The sequence below is a fragment of the Orcinus orca genome, chromosome 6 (assembly GCF_937001465.1).
Source record: "Orcinus orca chromosome 6, mOrcOrc1.1, whole genome shotgun sequence".
NCBI classification, from domain to species: domain Eukaryota; kingdom Metazoa; phylum Chordata; class Mammalia; order Artiodactyla; family Delphinidae; genus Orcinus; species Orcinus orca.
This window is the reverse complement of record NC_064564.1, coordinates 56,671,567-56,697,162: the sequence shown is the minus strand read 5'-3', so window position 1 is coordinate 56,697,162 and position 25,596 is coordinate 56,671,567. Positions and strand designations below refer to the sequence as shown.

At 38.2% G+C, this 25,596-nt stretch overlaps 1 protein-coding gene across 2 annotated transcripts in view; it reads right to left on the bottom strand.

Annotated features, from left to right (window-relative positions):
• The window catches only part of FREM1 (FRAS1 related extracellular matrix 1), a 168,421-nt gene that overhangs the window by 123,111 nt on the left and 19,714 nt on the right, over positions 1-25,596 (bottom strand). The window contains exons 3-8 of one of the 2 annotated variants that reach the window (XM_033439761.2): positions 24,444-24,538; positions 21,440-21,741; positions 19,863-20,059; positions 15,203-15,526; positions 14,696-14,804; positions 14,259-14,523 (exon numbers count right to left, since the gene is read on the bottom strand). In XM_033439761.2, coding sequence (XP_033295652.1) covers positions 14,519-14,523; positions 14,696-14,804; positions 15,203-15,526; positions 19,863-20,059; positions 21,440-21,741; positions 24,444-24,538 — 1,032 coding nt within the window. In that variant the 3' untranslated portion in view covers positions 14,259-14,518. Of the gene's footprint in view, positions 1-14,258; positions 14,524-14,695; positions 14,805-15,202; positions 15,527-19,862; positions 20,060-21,439; positions 21,742-24,443; positions 24,539-25,596 lie in introns of those variants that run through there. The other variant, XM_033439762.2, reaches the window with a different exon arrangement.

The window sequence follows — 25,596 nt, the reverse complement described above, 5'->3', positions numbered from 1 at the left end:
ACTGAACTAGGGAATAGATGAACTAGAAAATATGAAAAAAAACAGTCAAAACTGAATATACAATAACTGAAATGAAAAACATACTAGAAATAATTAATGACAGACTAAGTGATACAGAGGAACACATAGTGTTCTGGAAGATAGAATAATGGAAAACATCCAATCAGATAAGCAAAAAGAGAAACAAATTTTTTAAAATGAAAACAGTTTAAGGGACGGTTGGAACAACATCAAACATAATAACATTCACATTACATGGGTCCTAGAAGGAGAAGAGAGAAAAAAAAGGGGTCAAAATTTATTTGATGGAATTATAGCTGAAAACTTTCCAAACCTGAAGAAGAAAACAGATATCCAGGTACAGGAAGCACAGAGCATCCCAAACAAGATGAAATCAGAGAACCACACCAAAACATATCATAATTAAAATGGCAAAAGTTAAAGATAAAAGAGAATTCTAAAGGTAGCAAAAGAAAAACAAAGAATCACATACAAGGGAACCCCCATAAGGCTACCAGTGGATTTTTCTGAAGAAATTTTGCAGGCCAAAAGGAAGTGGCATGATATATTTAAAGTGCTGAAAGGGGAAAAACCTACAACCTAGGATATTCTATCCAGCAAGATTATCATTCAGAATTGAAGGAGGGATAAAGAACTTCTCAGATAAGCAAAAACTAAGAGTACATCAACACTAAACCAATTCTAAAAGAAATGTTAACGGTTCTTCTCTAAGTGGAAAAGAACAGGCTACAACAAGAAGTAAGAATCTGCAGGAAAGGAAAAATCCCACTAGTAAAAGCAAATATATAGTAAAGGAACACAAGCATACCACTAAAGAAAACCATCAAACACAAGGGAAGCAACTAAAAGAAGAAAAGAACAGAGAGGAACAACAAAAAGAATCAGAAAACAAGTAACGAAGTGGCAATAAGTACATACCTATCAATAATCACTGTAAATGCCAGTGGACTTAATGTTTCAATGAAAAGACATAGGATGGCTGATTGGATTAAAAAAAAACCACACACAATAAAACCCAAGATCCATCCATGTGCTGCTTACAAGCGGTCCACTTCAGAGCTAAAAACACACAGACTGAAAGTGAGGTGATGGAAAAAAGAGCTTCATGGAAATGACAAGAAAGCAGGGGGTAGGCATACTCGTACAAGACAAAATAGACTTTGAAACAAAGTCTTACCAAAAGACAAAATGGGCATTATATAATGATAAAGGGATAAACAGAAGAAAAGGATATAACATTTGCTAACAAATATGCCTAATATAGGGGCAACTAAGTATATAAAGCAAATATTAACAGACATCAAGAGAGAAATTGACAATGATACAATAATATTAGGGGAATTTAACACCTCACTTACATCAATGGACAGATCATCCAGACATAAAGTCAACAAGGAAATAATAGTCTTAAATGACACTTTAGACCAGTTGAACTTAACAGATACCTACAGGATATTTCGTCCAAAAACAGCAGAATACACATTCTTTTCAAGTGTACAGAGAATGTTTTCCAGGATAGATCACATGGTAGGCTACAAAACAAGTCTCAGAACATTTAAGAGAATAGAAATGATATCAAGCATTTTCCAACTACAATGGTATGACCAGAAATCAACTGCAGGAAGAAAAATGAGAAAAACACAAACACGTGGAGACTAAAAAACATGCTACTAAAAAAACCAATGGGTCAATGAAGAAAATCAAGAGGAAATCAGGAAATACTTTGAGAGAAATGAAAAAAAAAATAAACCCACAACTTTCCAAAATCTGTGTAACACAGAAAAAGCAGTTCTAAGAGGGAAGTTTATAGCAATACAGGCCTACCCTAAGAAACAAGAAAAATCTTAAAAAACAACCTACCCTACTACCTAAAGGAATCAGAAAGAGAAGTACAAAGGAAGCCCGAAGTCAGCAGAAGGAAGAAAATTATAAAGATCAAAGAGGAGATAAATAAAAATAGAGACAAAAAAAAAAACAATAGAAAAAAAACAATGGAACGAAAATCTGTTTTTTTGAAAGGTTAAACAAAAACAATAATCCTGTGTCCAGGTTCATCAAGAAAAATAGAGAGGACTCAAATAAACAAAGTAAGAAATGAAAGAGGAGAAATAATTGATATCACAGAGAAAAAAATCATAAGAGAATAATACAAACAGTTATATGTGAACAAATTACACAACCTAGAGAAAAAGGATAAATTTCTAGAAACATACACTCTTCCAAGACTGGATCAGGAAGAAACAGACAATCTGAACAGATTGTGCACCAGTAGTGAAACTGAATTAGTAATAAAAAAAAATTTTTTTTTAAACAATAAAAAAAAACTGCCAGTAAACAAAAGCCCAGGATTGACAGCTTCACTGGGTAATTCTCCCAAATATATATTAAAAAACAGCTAATACCTATCTTTCTCAAACTATTTCTAAAAAATTGAAACAGAGAGAACTCTCCCAAATTAACTCTACAAGGCCACCATGAATCTGATACCAAAACTAGACAAAATTACCAGCCAATATCTCTGATGAATATAGAGGCAAAATTCCTCAACAAAATATTAGCAAACCCAAATCAACAATATATTAAAAGGATCATACAACATTATCAAGTAGAATTTATTTCAGGTAAGCGAGGATGGTTCGAGATCCACAAATCAATCAATACGATACACCACATTAACAAAAGGAAGGTAAAAATCCCATGATCATCTCAATAAGTGCAAAAAAAGGATCTGATAAAATTCAACACCTTTTCATGACGAAAATTCTTATCAAAGTTGGCATAGAGGGAACATATGTCAACATAATAAAGGCCATTTATGACACATCCACAGCTAACATCATACTAAACAGCGAAAAGCTGAAAGGCTTCTTGCTAAACTCAGGAACAAAACAAGGATGACCACTCTCTCTACTTCTATTTAACACAGTAATGAAAGTCCTAGCCACAGCATCCAGACAAGAAAAAGAAATAAAAGGCATCCAACTGGAAGGGAAGAAGTAAAATTGTCACTATTGGGCTTCCCTGGTGGTGCAGTGGTTGAGAGTGTGCCTGCTGATGCAGGGGACATGGGTTCGTGCCCCGGTCCGGGAAGATCCCACATGATGCGGAGCGGCTGGGCCCGTGAGCCATGGCCGCTGAGCCTGCACGTCCAGAGCCTGTGCTCCACAACAGGAGAGGCCACAGCAGTGAGAGGCCCACGTACCACAAAAAAACAAACAAAAAACTGTCTCTATTTGCAGATGACATGATACTATATACAGAAAACCTTAAAGCCTCCACCAAAAAACTATTAGAACTAATAAGTGAACTCGGTAAAGTTGCAGGATACAAGATTAATATACAGAAATCTGTTGCTTTTCTATAAGCTAATAATAACAATCATAAAGAGAAAACAATCCTTTTTAAAACTGCATCAAAAAGAATAAGATACCTAGGAATAAACTTAACGAAGAAGGTGAAAGACCTGTACTCTGAAAACTACAGAAGGCTGAAAGAAATTGAAGATGATACAAAGAAATGGAAAGATAGCCCATGTTCATGAATTGGAAAAATTAATATTGTTCAAATGTCCATACTACTCAAAGCAATCTACAGATTTAACGTAATCCCTATCAAAACACCCATGACATTTTTCACACTAGAACAAATTATCCTAAAATTAACATAAAACCATAAAAGACCCAGAATTGCCAAAGCAATCTTGAGAAAAAAGAACAAAGCTGGAGGTATCATGCCCCCTGACTTCAGACTATACTACAAAGCTATAGTAATCAAAACAGTATGACACTGGCACATAAACAGACACACAGATCAATGGAACAGAATAGGAAGTCCAGAAATAAACCCACACACTTATGGTCAATTAATCCATAACAAAGGAGGTAAGAATATACAATGGAAAAAAGAGGTGGTGCTGGGAAAACTGGACAGCTATATGTAAAAGAATGAAATTAGTACATTCTCTAACACCATACACAAAAATAAACTCAAAATGGATCAAAGACCTAAATTTAAGGCTGGACAATATAAAACAGTTGGAGGAAAACACAGGCAAATACTCTTTGACATAAATCACAGCAATATCTTCTTTGGTCCACCTCCTAGAGTAATGAGAATAAAAACAAAAACAAATGGGACCTAATTAAACTCAAAAGCTTAGGCACAGCAAAGGAAGCCATCAACAAAATAAAAGACAGCCCATAGAATGGGATAAAATATTTGCAAATGATGCGACTGACAAGGGATTAATCTACAAAATATACAAATAGCTCACATAGCTCTATGTCAAAAAACAAACAACCCAATCAAAAACTGGGTATTAGATCTAAATAGACACCTCTCCAAAGAAGACATAAAGATGGTCAATAGGCACATGAAAATCATCACTAATTATCAGAGAAATGCAAATCAGAACTACAATGATGTATCACCTCACATTGGTCAGAATGGCCGTTGTCAAAAAGTTTACAAACAATAAAGGCTAGAGGGGGTGTGGAGAAAAGGGAACCCTCTTGCACTGTTGGTGGGAATGTAAAGTGGTACAACCACTATGGAGAACACTATGGAGGTTCCTTAAAAAACTATAAATAGAACTACCATATGATCCAGCAATCCCACACCTGGGCATATATCGAGAGAAAACCATAATCTGAAAAGATACATGCACCCCAATGTTCACTGCAACACTACTTATAATAGCCAAGACATGGAAGTAACCTAAATGTCCACTGACAGAGGAATGGATAAGAAGATGTGGTACGTATATACAATGGATATTACTCAGCCAGAAAAAAGAATGAAATGATGCCATTTGCAGCAACATGGATGGACCTAGATATTACCATACTAAGTGAAGTAAGTCAGACAGAGAAAGACAAATATCATGTGATATCACTCATGTGGAATCTAATTTTTAAAAATGATACGAATGAACTTATTTACAAAACAGAAACAGACTTACAGATATTGAAAACAAACTTATGGTTACCAAAGGAGAAAGAAGGGGGGAAACATTAAATCAGGAACTTGGGATTAACATACAGACACTACTATATATAAGATAGATAACCAACAAGGACCTACTATATAGCACAGGGAACTCTTCTCAATATTATGTGTTAACCTATATGAGAAAAGAACCTGAAAAAGAATGAATATATGTATAACTGAATCATTTTGCTGTACACCTGAAACTAACACAACACTGTAAATCACCTATACTGCAATAAATTTTTCTGAAAAAAGAAATGTAAGTAAATAAATAAATAAAAAATGAGGATGTGGTAAGACTGCACCACTCTTTTCACATCTTTGGTGGTGGTTCTAATACATGAGGTTCCCCCAAGGAATGTAGTATTGCTTTTGATTTATTATTTTTTTAGGCAAGTGAAATACCACATGCTTCCTTTGGTCTTTTAGACCATAATAGCCTTTATTGTAAGAGTCTGGGAGCTAAAGTGAGGATTCTACTATCTGCTGAGGGTAGCTATTTAAACTACCACACAGAAACTACAAAATAAACCATGAGTGATAATCAGGGTTCCACTGAGACCGCTGAGAGATATCCTGGTTAAAAATCCATTTATCTCCTAAACGCAGACTCTGTGAACTCCCACTACAATGGCATCCTGTGTCCCCAGGTACCAGTGTTGTTGCAAAGTCACTGTTCAATAATTCCTAGAAGTTTGAGGTAGTTGCCTAGTCTCAGTGTGCAGTGACCATGAAAAATGTCTACAGGTCCCACTGGGGAAGGGGAGTCCCCTTATATGTTTGTGATATTACTGAAGTGTCTTCCTCAAATGTGCCTGCCTCCTTTTCAAAGGGCTCTGGGTCTGTAAAGTAAGTCAGTCTAGAGATTGAAGGAACAGTAACAGTTCCCTATACCACTGGCTCAATTCAGGCAAAGTCCTGCAGTAAATCAGGCCCCTACACGTAAGAGAATGAAATTCCAACAATATCTCATGTCATATACAAAAATTAACTCAGAATGGATTAAAGACCTAAATGTAAGACTGGAAACCATAAAGCTCCTAGAAGGAAACATAGCAGAACACTCTTTGACATAAATCATAGCAATATTTTTTTGGCTCTTTCTCCTAAGGCAACAGATACAAAAGCAAAAATAAACAAATGATATCTAATCAAACGTAAAAGCTTTTGCACAGCAAAGGAAACCATCAACAAAATGAAAAGACAACTTACTGAATATCCAAATATATAAACAGCTCACACAACTCAACAGCAGAAAACCAAACAATCTGATTTTAAAACGGTCAGAAGGAGGAGCTTCAAGATGGAGGAAGAGTAAGACGTGGAGATCACCTTCCTCCCCACAGATACATCAGAAATACATCTACATGTGGAACAACTCCACAGCACACCTGCTGAACGCTGGCAGAAGACCTCGGACCTCTCAAAAGGCAGAAACTCCCCACGTACCTGGGTAGGGCAAAAGGAAAACCAGAGACAAAAGAATAGGGACGGGACCCGCACCAGTGGGAGGGAGCTGTGAAGGAGGAAATGTTTCCACACACTAGGAAGTCCCTTCGCGGGTGGAGACTGCGGGTGGCGGAGGGGGGAAGCTTCGGAGCCACGGAGGAGAGCACAGCAACAGGGGTGCGGAGGGCAAAGCGGAGAGATTCCCGCACAGAGGATCGGTGCCGACCAGAACTCACCAGACAGAGAGGCTTGTCTGCTCACCCGCGGGGGCGGGCGGGGTTGGGAACTGAGGCTCGGGCTTCAGTCGGATCCCAGGGAGAGGACTGGAGTTGGCGGCGTGAACACAGCCTGAAGGGGGCTAGTGCCCCACAGCTGGCCGGGAGGGAGTCCGGGAGAAAGTCTTAACCTGCTGAAGAGGCAAGAGACTTTTTCTTGCCTCTTTGTTTCCTGGTGTGCGAGGAGAGGGGATTCAGAGCGCTGCTTAAAAGAGCCCCAGAGACGGGCGCGAGCCGCAGCTGAAAGCGCGGACCCCAGAGACGGGCATGAGATGCTAAGGCCGCTGCTGCCGCCACCAAGAAGCCTGTGTGCGAGCACAGGTCACTATCCACACCCCCCGTCCGGGGAGCCTGTGCAGCCCGCCACTGCCAGGGTCCCGTGATCCAGGCACAACTTCCCCGGGAGAACTCACGGCACGCTTCCGGGTGGTGCAACGTCACACCGGCCTCTGCCGCCGCAGGCTCTCCCCGCATCCGTACCCCTCCCTCCCCCAAGCCTGAGTGAGCCAGAGTCCCCGAATCAGCAGCTCCTTTAACCCCGTCCTGTCTGAGTGAAGAACAGACGCCCTCAGGCGACCTACACGCAGAGGCGGGGCCAAATCCAAAGCTGAACCCCAGGAGCTGTGCAAACAAAGAAAAGAAAGGGAAATTTCTCCCAGCAGCCTCAGGAACAGCGGATTAAATCTCCACAGTCAACTTGATGTATGCTGCATCTGTGGAATACATGAATAGACAACGAATCATCCCAAATGGAGGAGGTGGACTCTGGGAGCAACGATATTTTTTTTTTTTCCTTTTTCCTCTTTTTCTGAGTGTGTATGTGCATGCTTCTGTGTGTGATTTTGTCTGTATAGCTTTGCGTTTACCATTTGTCCTAGGGTCGTGTCAGTCCGTTTTTTTTTGTTTGTTTTTTTTTTAGTATAGTTTTTAGTACTTGTTATCATTGGTGGATTTGTTTTTTGGTTTGGTTGCTCTCCTTTTTAATACTTAAAAGTATTTTTTTTAATTTATTTATTTTTTTAAGTATTATTTATTTTAATACTTAAAAAAATTTTTTTAATAATAACTTTTTATTTTAATAACTTTATTTTTTCTTTCTTTCTTTTATTTTCCTCCCTTTTATTCTGAACCGTGTGGATGACAGGCTCTTGGTGCTCCGGCCAGGTGTCAGGCTGTGCCTCAGAGAAGGGAGAGCCAAGTTCAGGATATTGGTGCACAAGAGACCTCCCAGCTCCACATAATATCAAACGGTGAAAATCTCCCAGAGATCTCCATCTCAACGCTAAGACCCAGCTCCACTCAACGACCAGCAACCTACAGTGCTGGACACCCTATGCCCAACAACTAGCAAGACAGGAACACAACACACCCCATTAGCAGAGAGGCTGCCTAAAATCATAAAAAGGCCACAGACACCCCAAAACACACCACCAGACAAGGACCTGCCCACCAGAAAGACAAGATCCAGCCTCATCCACCAGAACACAGGCACTAGTCCCCTCCACCAGGAAGCCTACACAACCCACTAAACCAACCTTAGCTACTGTGGGCAGACACCAAAAACAACGGGAACTACGAACCTGCAGCCTGTGAACAGGAGACCCCAAACACAGTAAGTTAAGCAAAATGAGAAGACAGAGAAACACACAGCAGATGAAGGAGCAAGGTAAAAACCCACCAGACCAAACAAATGAAGAGGAAATAGGCAGTCTACCTGAAAAAGAATTCAGAATAATGATAGTAAAGATGATCCAAGATCTTGGAAATAGAATGGAGAAAATAAACGTTTAACAAGGACCTAGAAGAACTAAAGAGCAAACAAACAGTGATGAACAACACAATAAATGAAATTAAAAATTCTCTAGAAGGGATCAATAGCAGAATAACTGAGGCAGAAGAACGGATGCATGACCTGGAAAATAAAATAGTGGAAATAACTACTGCAGAGCAGAATAAAGAAAAAAGAATGGAAAGAATTGAGGACAGTCTCAAGAGACCTCTGCGACAACATTAAACGCACCAACATTCGAATTATAGGGGTCCCAGAGAAGAAGAGAAAAAGAAAGGGACTGAGAAAATATTTGAAGAGATTATAGTTGAAAACTTCCCTAATATGGGAAAGGAAATAGTTAATCAAGTCCAGGAAGCACGGAGAGTCCCATACATGAGAAATCCAAAGAGAAACACACCAAGACTTATACTAATCAAACTATCAAAAATTAAATACAAAGAAAAAATATTGAAAGCAGCAAGGGAAAAACAACAAATAACACACAAGGGAATCCCCATAAGGTTAACAGCTGATTTTCAGCAGAAACTCTGCAAGCCAGAAGGGAGTGGCAGGACATATTTGAAGTGATGAAGGGGAAAAACCTAAAACCAAGATTACTCTACCCAACAAGGATCTCTTTATAGACATGCAAAAGCTAAGAGAATTCAGCACCACCAAACCAGCTTTACAACAAATGCTAAAGGAACTTCTCTAGGCAGGAAACACAAGAGAAGGAAAAGACCTATAATAACAAACCCAAACAATTAAGAAAATTGTAATAGGAACATACATATCGATAATTACCTTAAATGTAAATGGATTAAATGCTCCAACTAAAGACACTGACTGGCTGAATGGATACACAAACAAGACCCATATATATACTATCTACAAAAGACCCACTTCAGACCTAGGGACACATACAGACTGAAAGTGAGGGGATGGAAAAAGATATTCCATGCAAATGGAAATCAAAAGCGGGAGTAGCAATTCTCATATCAGAAAAAATAGACTTTAAAACAACGACTATTACAAGAAGTAAAGAAGGACACTACATAATGATCAAGGGATCAATCCAAGAAGAAGAAATAACAATTGTAAATATTGATGCATCCAACACAGGAGCACCTCAATACGTAAGGCAAATACTAACAGCCAGAAAAGGGGAAAGGACAGTAACACAATCATAGTAGAGGACTTTAACTGCCCACTTTCAGCAATGGACAGATCATCCAAAATGAAAATCAATAAGGAAACACAAGCTTTAAATGATACATTAAACAAGATGGACTTAGTTGATATTTGTAGGACATTCCATCCCCAAACAACAGAATACACTTTCTTCTCAAGTGCTCATGGAACACTCCCCAGGATAGATCATATCTTCGGTCACAAATCAAGCCTTGGTAAATTTAAGAAAATTGAAATGAGACTAGATATCAATTATAGGAAAAAATCTGTAAAAAATACAAACACATGGAGGCTAAACAATACACTGCTTAATAACCAAGAGATCACTGAAGAAATCAAAGAGGAAATCAAAAAATACCTAGAAACTAACGACAATGAAAACACGATGACCCAAAACCTATGGGATGCAGCAAAAGCAGTTCTAACAGGGAAGATTATAGCAATACAATCCTACCTTAAGAAACAAGAGACATCTCAAATAAACAATCTAAACTTACACCTATACCAATTAGAGAAAGAAGAACAAAAAACCCCAAAGTTAGCAGAAGGAAAGAAATCATAAAGATCAGAGCAGAAATAAATGAAAAAGAAATGAAGGAAACGATAGCAAAGATCAATAAAACTAAAACCTGGTTCTTTGAGAAGATAAACAAAAGTGATAAACCGTTAGCCAGACTCATCAAGAAAAAAAGGGAGAAGACTCAAAATCAACAAATTAGAAATGAAAAAGGAGAAGTAACAACTGACACTGCAGAAATACAAAGGATCATGAGAAATTACTCCAAGCAACTATATGCCAATAAAATGGACAACCTGGAAAAAATGGACAAACGCTTAGAAGTGTACAACCTTCAGAGACTGAACCAGGAAGAAACAGAAAATATAAACAGACCAATCACAAGTGCTGAAATTGAAACTGTGATTCAAAATCTTCCAACAAACAAAGCCCAGGACCAGATGGCTTCACAGGCGAATTCTATCAAATATTTAGAGAAGAGCTAACACCTATCCTTCTCAAACTCTTCCACAATATAGCAGAGGGAGGAACACTCCCAAACTCATTCTACGAGGCCACCATCACCCTGATACCAAAACCAGACTAAGATGTCACAAAGAAAGAAAAGTACAGGCCAATATCACTGATGAACATAGATGCAAACATCCTCAACAAAATACTAGCAAATAGAATCCAATAGCACATTAAAAGGATCATACACCATGATCAAGTGGGGTTTATCCCAGGAATGCAAGGATTCTTCAATATACCCCTATCAATCAATGTGATACACCATATTAGCAAATTGACAGAGAAAAACCATCTGATCATCTCAATAGATGCAGAGAAAGCTTTTGACAAAATTCAACACCCATTTATGATAAAAACCCTGCAGAAACTAGGCATAGAGGGAACTTACCTCAACATAATAAAGGCCATATATGACAAACCCACAGCCAACATCATCCTCAATGGTAAAAAACTGAAATCATTTCCACTAAGATCAGGAACAAGACAAGGTTGCCCACTCTCACCATTATTATTCAACATAGTTTTGGAAGTCTCAGCCACAGCAATCAGAGAAGAAAAAGAAATAAAAGGAATCCAAATCGGAAAAGAAGTTAAGCTCTCACTGCAGATGACACGATACTATACATAGAGAATCATAAAGATGCTACCAGAAAACTACTAATGCTAATCAATGAATTTGGTAAAGTAGCAGGATACAAAATTAATGCACAGAAATCTCTTGCATTCTTATACACTAATGATGAAAAATCTGAAAGTGAAATTAAGAAAACACTCCCATTTACCATTGCAACAAAAAGAATAAAATATCTAGGAATAAACCTACCTAAGGAGACAACAGACCTGTATGCAGAAAAGTATAAGACAATGATGAAAGAAATTAAAGATGATACCAACAGATGGAGAGATATACCATGTTCTTAGATTGGAAGAATCAACATTGTGAAAATGACTATACTACCCAAAGCAATCTACAGGTGCAATGCAATCCCTATCAAACTACCACTGGCATTTTTCACAGAACTAGAACAAAAAATTTCACAATTTGTATGGAAACACAAAAGACCCCAAATAGCCAAAGCAATCTTGAGAAAGAAAAACAGCTGGAGGAATCAGGCTTCCTGACTTCAGACTATACTACAAACCTACCCTAATCAAGACAGTATGGTACTGGCACAAAAACAGAAATATATGTCAATGGAACAGGATAGAAAGCCCAGAGATAAACCCACGCACATATGGTCATCTTGTCTTTGATAAAAGAGGCAAGAACATACAGTGGAGAAAAGACAGCCTCTTCAATAAGTGGTGCTGGGAAAACTGGACAGCTACATGAAAAAGAATGAAATTAGAACATTCGCTAACACCATACACAAAAATAAGCTCAAAATGGATTAAAGACCTAAATGTAAGGCCAGACAATATGAAATTCTTAGAGGAAAATATAGGCAGAACACTCTATGACATAAATCACAGCAAGATCCTTTTTACCCACCTCCTAGAGAAATGGAAATAAAAACAAAAATAAACAAATGGGACCTAATGAAACTTAAAACCTTTCCACAGCAAAGGAAACCATAAAAAAGACGAAAAGACAATCCTCAGAATGGGAGAAAATATTTGCAAATGAAGCAACTGACAAAGGATTAATCTCCAAAATTTACAAGCAGCTCATGCAGCTCAATATCAGAAAAACAAACAACCCAATCCAAAAATGGGCAGAAGACCTAAATAGACATTTTTCCAAAGAAGATATACAGATTGCCAACAAACACATGAAAGAATGCTCAACATCATTAATCATTAGAGAAATGCAAATCAAAACTACAATGAGATATCATCTCACACCAGTCAGAATGGCCATCATCCAAAAATCTACAAACAATAAATGGTGGAGAGGGTGTGGAGAAAAGGGAATCCTCCTGCACTGTTGGTGGGAATGTAAATTGATACAGCCACTATGGACAACAGTATGGAGGTTCCTTAAAAAACTAAAAACAGAACTACCATATGACCCAGCAATCCCACTACTGGGCATATACCCTGAGGAAACCATAGTTCAAAAAGAGTCATGTACCACAATGTTCATTGCAGCTCTATTTACAATAGCCAGGACATGGAAGCAACCTATGTGTCCATCAACAGATGAATGGATAAAGAAGATGTGGCACATATATACAATGGAATATTACTCAGCCATCGTACAGAGCGAAGTAAGTCAGAAAGAGAAAAACAAATACCGTATGCTAACACATATATATGGAATCTAAAAAAAAAAAAAAAGGTCATGAAGAACCTAGGGGCAAGATAGGAATAAAGAGGCAGACCTACTAGAGAATGGACTTGAGGATACGGGGTGGGGGAAGGGTAAGCTGGGAGAAAGTGAGAGAGTGGCATGGACATATATACACTACCAAATGTAAAATAGATAGCTAGTGGGAAGCAGCCGCATAGCACAGGGAAATCAGCTCGCTGCTTTGTGACCTCCTAGAGGGGTGGGATTGGGAGGGAGGGAGACGCAAGAGGGAAGAGATATGGGGATATATGTATATGTATAACTGATTCACTTTGTTATAAAGCAGAAACTAACACATTATTGTAAAGCAATTATATTCCAATAAAGATGTTAAAAAAAAAATGGTCAGAAGACTTGAATTAACATTTTTCCCAAGAAGACATACAGATGGCAATCAGGCACATGAAAAGATGCTCAACATTGCTAGTCATCAGAGAAATGCACATCAAAACCCCAACCTTCACACCTGTCAGAATGACTATCATTCAAAAACAATGCAAATAACAAATGTTGGCAAGGATGTGGTGAAAAGAGAACACTCGTACACTGTTGGTGGGAATGTAAATTGGTGCAGCCACCGAGGAAAACAGTATGGAGGTTTCTCAAAACACTAAAAAATAAAACTGCCACGTGACCCAGCAATCACACTACTTGGGTATACCTGAATAAAACAAAAATGCTAATTGGAAGAGATACATGTGCCCCAATGTTCATAGCAACATTATTTACAATAGCCACTATATGAAAGCAACCCAAGTGTCCATTAACAGATGAATGGGTAAAGAAGATGTGGTTTATGTATACAATGGAATATTACTCAGCCATAATAAAGAATGAGATTCTGACATTTGCCACAACGTGGATGGACTTAGAGCATATTGTGCTTAGTGAAATAAGTCACAGAGAGACAAATACTCAATGTTATCACTTATATGTGGAGTCTAAAAAATAAATGAATATGAAAAAAACAGAAACAGACTCACAGATATACAGAACTACGGGTTACCAGTGGGGAAAGGGAAGCAGGGAGGGGCAAGATAGAGAGAGGGGATTAAGAGGTACAAACCACTATGTGTAAAATAAATAAGGTACAAGAATATATTGTACAGCCTAGGGAATACAGCCAATACTTTATAATAACTTTAAATGGAGTATAATATATAAAAATATTGAATCACTATGTTGTACACCTGAAACTAATATAAAATTGTAAGTCAGTTACACAATTTAAAAAAATAAAACAAAGCAGTTTAAACTCTTATTTATGCATTTTCATTTCCATGCAACCCAACTTAACAATAAGACAATGGATTACAGTCTACACCTTCCTTCGATGCTTCTGAACAATTTTGAGTTGGAGACCTTTTCTCTCCCAGTCCAACTATGCTCAATATCACAAATCGTCACTTTTTTGCCTCAATCAGTGGAAAGGGATCTTTGGCTTATCTCCTCTAAAGGAAAGAACTTAGTTTCAGGACACAAGAATCCTGGATTTAAATTTCTCACCCTAACAGCAGGAAAAACAAAACCAAAAAGATAACTATCTGATACCCTTAACCTGTCTGGTTTCAGATGCCTCATGTGTAAGATGGGAATAAAGCTACCTTTTTTTCCTGACCCATACACTTTCTTGTCTTCCCTTCAAGGCTATGTTGCTTGACTCCTATATTGCACTTTACCTGTGTTCCAGGACACTCTCGGGGCATTTGTGTCTGCTGTTCTGATGGAGATGTGGACGGTAATAGGTGCACTCCTTTCAAAGAAGAAGTCATATACTTCCAACTCCACCTGTAAACAAACAATTGCATATGAACCACACATTGACCATTTATAATATAAAATACCACTATTTCTGGGCTATACACCACAGATGGAGGCAAAACTGATTCAGGTTTCTGCTGTTGCCTGATCTCATTTTTGACAACCTAATATCACTTTTTCAGGCTGTAGGTCTTGTTCCTTAGTTTATCAGTGTTTTTAACTTTTCCTCTCTGTGAAAGAAGTTCTTAACCCCAAATAAGCAAATATGCTAGACATGTTTCCCTGCATTTGCTCAGAAGACTATGTCAGTCCAGCATCAGACCACTAGAGCCTCTCTCAAAGCGGTGGTTCTCCACTGGCGGAGCCTCTTCAATGACTCTATGAATACCAAATAGGCTAGCAGCTTTGTCTCTCTTCCTTCTTACCTCATAATGTCTCCTCTCAGAATGGCTGCTTTTTGGTGGCTGATAGGCAATTTGCATGTCACTTAGGTCTTTCCAGGTGAAGGAGGACACCGGTCTGGTGTGATCCCACAGGTGAGTCACATAGCCTTGGCGCGGGGCTTTAGTAATGTTGAACACCAGCAAGGGTTTGGGGGTCTCATCCTCTTCACAGTCCAGAACTGATGTAGTCAAAGAGGTCAGGATGAACTGATCCACTTCCAGAATAAACATGGCCATGAATGCAGCCCTTGGAATCTGATTAGGGATGCCAGCTCTGATATAGACGGGTAACCACACACTCTCTGACTTTTGAAGGAGAAAGAAAAGATGAAGGGGGAAACAATATAAATGATGCTATAAAATCAGGGTAAATAGTATGATATTTAACACATTCCTATTTCCTTCACGCCAGCCTGAGTATGTGTCTCTTACTGGTGGGGCACACAGAGAACTAATGCTGGGCTCATACCTGAGGAAGCTCAGTGGCCAGAGGCAGAAGAATAATGGTATCTGTGCTGGGATCAGTCTCTAGTCCTTGTTTGCGGCAGGAAGGAATAAACGAGTGTTCTCAGATGTGGAGCAAGTGGGACAGAGTGTTGGTCTAGGGTCATCCTGGACCCTGACCTTTAGGGTGCATCTGTGAGAAGCCAAAGAATCTGAGCAGAAAGAACCTGGAAGTGGAAATCATATCCTAGGAGTGTCGAAAGGAACTGCAATTGACCAATAAGGCTAGAAATGTACTCTCCCAAGATGAGAGGCCTTCGCAATGGGGGATCTCCAGAGGAACCATGAAATTGCCCCGAGACTAAGAAGCAGCTTGAAACATCTGCCAGACTCAGAGAACATGAAGTCATATTCCATCAGTGCCTGGTCCAATAAGACCTCTCTCTCCAAACTTCTCCAAACCACCCACCCCCCAGCCTGGAAATTCAGAAACTAGTCAGCAAGGCTCAAAGAAAGAGAGAAACAGAAGAAGACAACCCCACCCCCTTCTCACTGCGTGATTTATAAAGACAAAGGAGTGATATGCTGAGACAGCACACAGTTTACATTATTTAGTCTTCACGAGTCATTGAAAAACACTTGAAGATTTATAATTTAAACAAGAATGGGGAAATTACAGTATGAAAGGACTGGTGCCAAACAATAAGACCAATTAAACCTAGAGTTAAGCCTAAAAAATGTTACTTGAAACATACTAACAAAATGGATACAAATGTCAAAAGAGTGTACTTGAAATAAAAGATGATGCAAGCAATCATAAGGTATAAAAATGATAAACTGGAACTAAAGTTGCAGATTATATTAACCAAGCCTGCTGGTGAGTAATTGCAGTGAGAAAGGATAGATAGGATCAATTCTCATAATATATAGGAAGGATGCAAAAGACTTCATTTTTTACTTTAAATGTTAAAAATATAGGTTAAAGAATTTTTTAAATTTAGAAATAAATTTTAAAGTGGGATAAAGATTTTTCAAATAAGTAAAGATAAAGTCTGAGAAAATATAAACTAGAGTGCAAGATAATTTCTTTTAACTAGCAAGAAAGCAGAAAACAAGATGATAGAAAAAAACCCCACAGATATCCATTATTACAGAAATATAGCCTATATTCTCTTGTTCAAGACAAATATTCTGAAATTTAAATATCCAATTATATCTGCCTTACCAGAGAGGCACTTAAAATTATATACAAAGATTAAAAGTAAAAGGATGATCCTAACTTATCATGTAAAGTTTGCAGTTGTAACCATAAGAATTTCAAAGAGAGATGAATTCAAGGCAAGAAACATTAAAAAGGACAGTGTGGGCAGTTGACAGTGATGAAATGTACAAGACAAAGATTCTTATAAGCATCACTATATTTAATACTATTCTGGCCAAACCAGTGGAGAAAAGAGTAGAAAAAAGAGGAATAATTATTGAAAAAGAAAGGAAAAAATTATCATCATTAGTGAAAGATGTAATTATGGTCTTTCAATGCCCAAAGAATTGAAAAATTTTTAGAATAATTGAATTCAAGAAAGAAGCCAGACAAAAGAAGATTAGTCTAAGAAATAGCTCTCCTATCTATCATCGGTAACCAATGAGAAGAAATAGTGGAGGAAAAGAAGACTAGTCATAATAATTTTACAAAAACAAACTGTCTAGGACTGGACTTAAGTGTGCACAACTGACATGAAGAAAACTACAAACTTTACAGAAACATATAAAATATCATTTGCCTCGATGAAGTTAGATAACTTTTGTCTGGATGAGACAACTCAATATGGAAATGTTCCAATACTCCAATTCTTCCCAAAATAATTTATAGTTTTAATCCAATCCTGATAAAAAATATTTAGGGGCTTTTTTTAAAAAACTAACATAAATATTTAATTACTTGCCTAGAACTAAGAATAGGTGAGAATGGATAAGAAAATTTTGAAGAGGAAGGACTCACGGCTAAGAGGAAGGACTTGCCTGTAAAATGTTAAAGTCTATTATAGACCTTTTATATTTAGAATAATATGGTACTGGCACAAGAATAGGTAGGCAAATCTGAGGAACAAAAGAGCTAGCCTTGAAATAGACACATAATATCTTTCTATACAATAGAAGACTCATCTAAAAACATGTCCATTATTCAACAAATAGTGTTGAAAATTTTGGCTACTTGGAAAAAACTGTTCTGTGTTTCACAATATGATAAAATTCATTTCAGGCAGAATAAAAAGGCAAATACAAACAGGAAAATGTTTTTAAATCTATAAGAAATTACGGGTGAACAGTCATTTAGTCACTTGATGAGGAAGGACTATACCAGCATAAAAATTAAAAAATAGCAAGATACAAAACTTCAAATACAGTATAAATTCAGTTCCATAAACTAACTCTGGTGTGCATGCCTCCCCACTCACTCTGTATGTGTGTTTGTGTATGTGTGTGTAAGGGTGTATATATATAAAAATGGTGGAAATACCCCTAGTTTTGTTTTCTTATTTTTCTTTCTGTGCTTTTAAAAAATAAATCCTCTGCTGTTGAGCATATTACTTTTATATCTGTTTGTGACATGCCAAATTGACTATGGAATAGGTTAATTCTAAATAATACAGGAAGGTTATTTTAAAGGGGAAACTCCTAACAAAACTGATCTGAAAACATAAAACCCTTTATCAATATACAGAGGAAAAAGAAGAAAAATCAATTAGGAAGAAAAATGGCTCTAATTTTTTTTTACAGATACAAAAAAGCATTAAAAGGGAAAGGAGTTTGACCTCAAAACAAACAGAAGACACAGACTAGTCGTTAAGAGACGTAGGGTTTAGTCTTGACTCAGCCAGGCATGTAGAGTCAAGGTTCGCGAGGTTCACGATTTCTCTGGCTACCACTATAAAACAAGGGGCTTGGGCTAAGCCAATCATTTCCAAACCTGGCTGATGATCAGTTTTTTCACTAGCAAAATATGTATAGAGGTTATTACGTGTCCAACTTTGTGCCAAGTGCTTTGTAAGCATTATCTCATTTAATCCTCTCAATAAGAAGTAAGTACTACTATGCCCATTTTAAGATTTTTAAAATAAGGCATAAAGTACAAAGTCACACAGCTAGTTAACATTTGAACCCAGGCAACCTGGGCCCAAAGTCATGCTCTTAACTGTTAATGTTAGACTCAAATCTATTCTTTCAAAGCTCCCCAAGTGATTTACCTGATCAGTTTGACCAGACTACCTCACGGTTTTTCCAAATCTCAATTATAAAATTCTATAATCCTGTTTACTCATTTCCTTATCATTCCGTGTTTTATTAATTCCTGTGGTAATAATGTTCAATATTTGACTGGGTCTGTTAGGAGAAATCCTAGTGAGAAGTCAGCCTGTGAAAGACGGAGGTCTTCCACAAATGTCATCTCAGAACATCTTAAATCAGCACAAAATCTGAGCTGTTTCAGCAGGTACACAGTCACCCCAGCTTCCCAAATAAACAAGTTACAGCATACATGAATTAAGAGAATAGCATGTCAAATCTCTTATATAGGCTGATTTCACTTTCTGTCATCGTTTCCATGGGAAGAGATCAAAGGAAAGAAAGGGCAGGAGAATGTAAAAGAGATTGGAAGATGCAGGAAGTCCTTGGGGGGCTGTCTCCTTGACAACCCAGTCCTCCAACTCAAAGTCTGAAAGAGTGAAAATGATATCATCTGCTACAGCCATAAAAGTAGGACTGAGCTCCCCCTCTCTCCCAGATTCCTGTGGCCTTGCAGAGTGGGTGGGTGGACCCTCTGATTTCCTCTAACAGATGAAAGGAGGTTCTAATAAAGGAGTAAATGAAGCATCAAAGAGTAGGAGTTACAAACGCAGAAATGGGAATCTGAAGAACACTGAAGGGAACGGGAGAAGAAAGTTAGCATGTAACCTGACCCAGGTCCTTTCTAAGCTGCTTCAGTGATGATAGAGCTACAAGAGAGGCAGAGAAGGGAAACTATGTACTGATATTATATACAAAAGCTACTGTTTCAAGCACGTACTGGCAGAACAAGTCTGCAGTTTGCTGAGCTGTTCTACCCACAACCATACAGGAACCAGCACGAGCGCCCCCGTGGAACTGGCTTTCTTGCTGTGGATCAGCTGGGGACACAGACACATAACCCCACGGACTCTACCTTGTATATGATTTTACTCCTGCTATCTGTGAGGTCCAGTCGGATGGAGATGTAATCAATGTGTGGAGAAGGGGGACTCAGATGTTGATATCGAAGCCCCAACAGCAAGAACTCCTCACAGCTCACTTTGAGACTTCCTATTTTCTTCAGTCCCAGGGGACATCTGCCACCAGGACACTTCAGTTCTGTTCCCAGTTCTAGAATGTACAGCAGTGAATTAAGAGAGTCACTTGTACATTAATGATTGTAAAAATTTAAAAACCCATCCTCCCTCCCATGGGTACTCATTCCCTCTCACTACCCAAAGACTACTCACATGTACCCTCCAATCATTCACTGAGTAGGTTGTCATTTTCTTGAAAACCTGTCATTGCCTTTACTGAAAAGAACAGTTGACCAATTATCCAATCAGGTTCTTAACCACCAAAAGTGACCAAGAGAAAAAATATATAAAATGCATTTTCTGGTGCTGGACCATCTTTGACTAATAGGCTCACTGTAGGCCTTCCACTGTCCTGCTCTGGTCTTCTTTTACAGCATCCACTTCCATGGTACCATCATGCCATCTCTGCTACAATATTCTACTCACTGAAATTCACTCCCCTTAGTGCTTGTCACACACTCAAATCCTGAAAACCTTTTCAGGTCGACTTAATCTTTTTTCTAAACCTTTCTTCAAATATTCATTGACCACCTGAGCCAACCTGCTGTCTCCCACTGAAAACCACAGTCATCTCTCTAATACATAGTCTTTTGTCTCTGTCCAACTGCCTTTTTCACTCCTGCACAGTATATGATACTCACAGGCCACTTATTTTTCTAGTGGCCTTTTGCACATTTCCCTGATGTACAAAATGGGTATCCTACTTCCTACCCTGTGAAGGCTGTGAAGACCAAATGAGATGACTTATTGTGCATGTTTTCAGCAATAAATTTCTGTCCAAATTCAAGGTATTACTGTGACTATGATTTTCCCTTATATTTTTTGGTCTTCCCACAGTGCTTGAAACACTATTATGCATCTAGGAGGTGCCCAAAATGTGATAATTAAATGAATAACAGAAAGAACGTTATCCATTAACTCTTCCTGATTTAATAAACCATGGCTGCTGCCCACCAGCTCTACCTCAAACCTGCTCCAAGTCTAGTAATACTTAGTAAATTCACCAGCTACTTTTGCTACCACTGCCATTGCTACTTACTATTAATAATAACAGCTGACAGTTACCGAGCACTTGCTATGAGCCAGACACTGTGTTAAGCACTTTGTGTGTGTGTGTGATCTCATTCACTCCCATCTTTATACAATCCTATGGAACAGCCACTATCCTTGTCCGTTTTACAGAGACTTAGACAGGTTAAATAATTCGCCTAAAAGCACACAGGGAATAAATAGCAGAGGCAGTTTTCAAGCCCGGGTTTTTCCAATTCCAAAGTCTACACTCTTAACCACTAACTTACATTTTTCAACCAGCTACAAATTATATTAAGTAAAAATCTTTGTCATGGTAGAAGATGATCATTTACAGATCTGTCAGCTTTAGTAACATCCAGATAAGTATTAAAACATATCATACGAGACTCAGGGAAAAAACTGTGTGGTTGATCTCCACGAGGTTCTTCCGGCCAGGGCTCCACCACAACCAGCTGGCCATGGGCTGGCAGCCGAGTTCCCACAGGGTCCAGCCTGACTGTACACTCCAGACTAGCCGTCCTCTCATAATCAAATCTGAGCAGGTTTTTATCAATGGCTCGGGACAGGCCATAGAATTCAGACACCTCCAGTACATTGTCACTCATACGGATGATGTTACAGTCTGGTTCCAGGAGATAGACCCGCAGGATAAAGGTTTCCGTGAAGGTGTCTGTCTCAGTCAATCTGTGGACAGAACAGAGCAAAGGCAATATTATTGGTGCCCATGTACTTCTGATAATGTGTACTAACTTGGCTGGAAGCTTAAAGATTGGCTTTCACACAATCAGTGTGTCACGTAGAGTGTGGATTTTATTTTATACTCTACTCCCAACCTCTCTCTTCTTTTCCCTTCTTCTCCTTACCTTGGTGACAACTCCTTTTCCTGTTTCTTCCCTTTCCAATGACCCTTCTTTTAACACCTTCTCTCAAATCCATCATCGATACTGGTATTTAAAGACTGCTATGAGCTCAGAGTCCCTTCTCTAGCATGTGTGCAACTTAAGAGTATCCAGCATATATAATTTATGGATTGACTTTTAATTCAGGAGTGAGGGGGTGAGGGGTTTCTGAAGCACCAAGGCCCTTTTGCTCTTCAGAAATGCCACTACATGAATAGTCATCTACAGTCTAGTTGGGGTGCTCTGCTCAGCGCTTGGCATATAAAGGGTATTCCGTGATTGTTACCTCCATTCCCTTCATTCCCTTAGTGACTCTGTTTTCTGGATACTTACAGAGACCAGCAGATAGGGGTTGTCACTCTTTACTGAAGGGAGAAAATTAATGGGTGATGGGTGTGTATCAATAATGCAGCTCCTAACTGACGTGCTTTCACGATGGCCCGGGCAGATACTAAACTCTATGAAGAGTATATCATTCAGTCTTCACAGGAATCTAACATAAGTGTGGTTAATCCCATTTTACAGATAAGGAAACAGGCACAGGGAGGTCAAGTAGCTTGCCAAAAGGGCTAGAGACGAGGTAAGAGGGTAATAAACATGCTCCCTGGTTTTCTGCCTCCAACTCCTCTGAATATTCTATTTTAAATCCTCAAGACCAGGGAACCTGACAGGTCCTCTAACTCTGCCCTTCATGTGTGCTCCTCTACCCTCCCAATCCCTCAGAAACTCAAGGAAGAAAGAAATAGGAACAGCTAGAATTCATTAGCTTTTCCAGCCCTTCCCAGCAAGCTCTTTGAAGCTAATTTGTTTTTTAACTTTAAAGTCTTAGGAAACTCAAACAGCCTTGTATGCTGATTGCATAGCTTCCTAAGGAACCCTTTGGTGCCATCGCATTTCCTGAGCACAGCATTCGGTTCACCCCTCTCTTTCGGCGCTTGTCATTCTGAATCACAGTTAGCGACCCATCTTTTGCATGAGACCATGAGAACCAGTCTATGTCTCCTCATGTTTTTGTTTCCTATGTCTAGCATGGGCCTAACCTAGAGCAGATGATCATAAGTGTTTATAGGATGATTCACTGTGCTACAAAACTCTAGACTCATATTAGTCTAGTACTTAAGGGAAATTCATGCTGCCGTATTTTACTCTTAAATACTCTTAAAAGCAATAAAAACCAAGTAAAATCTATATAAGGCCTACTCCACCTACACTGAATTCTCAGTTGCTTCTATAAAGTGAGCAATACCATAACCATGAGCTTATATTTTTTTAACATCTTTATTAGAGTATAATTGCTTTACAATGGTGTGTTAGTTTCTGCTGTATAACAAAGTGAATCAGCTATATGTTTACATATATCCCCATATCCCCTCCCTCTTGAGTCTCCCTCCCACCCTCCCTACCCCACCCCTCTAGGTGGTCACAAAGCACCAAGCTGATCTCCCTGTGCTATGTAATTTTAAATTAACTTTTTATTTAGATATAATACACAAACCCTAAAATTTACCTTTTTAAAGTTTATAATTCAGTGGTTTCTAGTATATTCATAAGGTTATGCAACCGTCATGCTCCCTAATTCCAGAACATTTTTATGACCCCCCCCACCATAAAAATCCACACCCATGAGCATTCACTCCCCATTTACCCCTTCCTCAACAGCTGGCAACCACTAATCCACTTTGTCTTTATGGATTTGCCTTTTCTAGGCATATCATATAAATGAAATTACACAATATGTGACCTTTTGTGTCAGACTTCTTTCACTTAGCGTAATGTTTTCAAGGTTCATCCATGTTGTAGCATGTATCAGTACTTCATTCCTTTTTATGGCTGAATAATATTCCATTGTATGGATATACCACATCATGTTTACACATGCATCAGTTAGATTGTTTCAACTTTTTGGCATTTATGAGACATGCTGCAGTGAACATTTGTGTATAAATTTTTGTGTAAATATATCTTTTATTTCTCTTATGTATATTTAGGAGTAGAATTGCTGGGTCATATGGTCACTTTGTCCAACTCTATAATTGATTTTTTGAACCTTTTTAAAATATAACATGTTGAAAAATAGAAGATATTGCACTTCTAATAAATAAGCAGTTGATAATCAAAAAGAAGAATTTCATTCACTTTTGGAATATATTTTCCTCCTAATTCTCATTAAAAATTTGTAGTTTGTAATCTCCACTTTTTATCATAAGTGGGGAATTGAATGACCAGAGATACCCATACAAGAACTCTAAAGAGAAACAGGAGAGGGCTAATAATTTGCCACAGAAATGCCCCAAGGAAGATGATATAAATAAAAGTAACTGAAAGGTTGCTACAATTCTTGCCTCACCCACTCAGGTCTCCAGTTCCTACTGCGAATTACTTGTTTGAAATCTAGTAACTCTCATCATAATAATATCTATCCAAAGAAAAAGAAGTACACAGAGTGGTTATCTGCTAAGGAATGAACAATGCTTCTATGCTGCTTACCTGTAAAGTCTAAGCTTCACTGTGTCTTCATCAAGAATTGGGCAACCGTTGTGAGTATACTTTACTTCATTGGGAAGGAAATGGCAGTCAAAGACCTAGTTCACATGAAGAAATGGATACATATCTGTGAGAAAACTGGTACATTTTTTAATTTTTCCAGCAGTAAAGTACTGCCTGAAGAAATTATGGTCTCTTAGCATTGTGTGTGTGTGTGTGTGTGTGTGTGTGTGTGTATATGTGTGTGTGTGTGTTTTAACCATCACCACCTCTACCCACCCCCATGCCTATGACCATCCTGCTTATATAGCTGTGTTTTGCTTTGAGAATATCTAAATTATGAAAATCCAAGCAGATCAGGCAGATAAATTAAGCAGCGATTATCTCTAAATAACTATCTTTTTCCAGTGTATAGTACATTTAAAATATGGTTCCATCTTTCAAAATGTTATTTACCAACACCATAGCAACTGAGTCAGAGAGGTCTACCTCTGTGTATGTAGAAACAGGCATGCATTACCCCACATACAAACACGCTGTATTAGCTCTGTATTTTTTTCTTCTCCTTTTATTGCTTTCTTTTCCAAATAGTATATTTAAAAATGAAGCCACTTACTACAGACACTATTGTGGTCGATCAGAGCCAAACACGACCCACAGATGTTTCTCATTTACTTGCAAAAGCCTGCTTTTACTAGTTATGTAATAGCAGAAATGATTGATGAGACAAATAACAATGTCAAGGCAATTTTCTCTATTCAAACAAAATTATAATTAACTGTATCACCTCACTCAGAACTACTAAGGATTGCTAATTGTTATATTCTGGGAGTCATAGTTTTTAAAAGAAGAGTTTTCTCTTCCATTCACACCATGACCCTCATTCTGCCCGATCTGACTTGGTAGAGTTCTAAGAAATACCCTCGAGGTATTCACATATCATCACTGTTGAGTTCATGCTATTTAGCCTGTACCTTGTTACAGCCTCAAACATTTACAAACAACATAATCCTCCCTGAGAAGACTTTCTCACTAATACAAATGATCGTTTCCTACAGACATCTTTGGTTCCTCTTTTTAATTGACAACAAGGAAGGAGATAAAGGAAAGACCTTTCCCATATCATTGACAGATAGTCACTGTAACAAAGAGACAA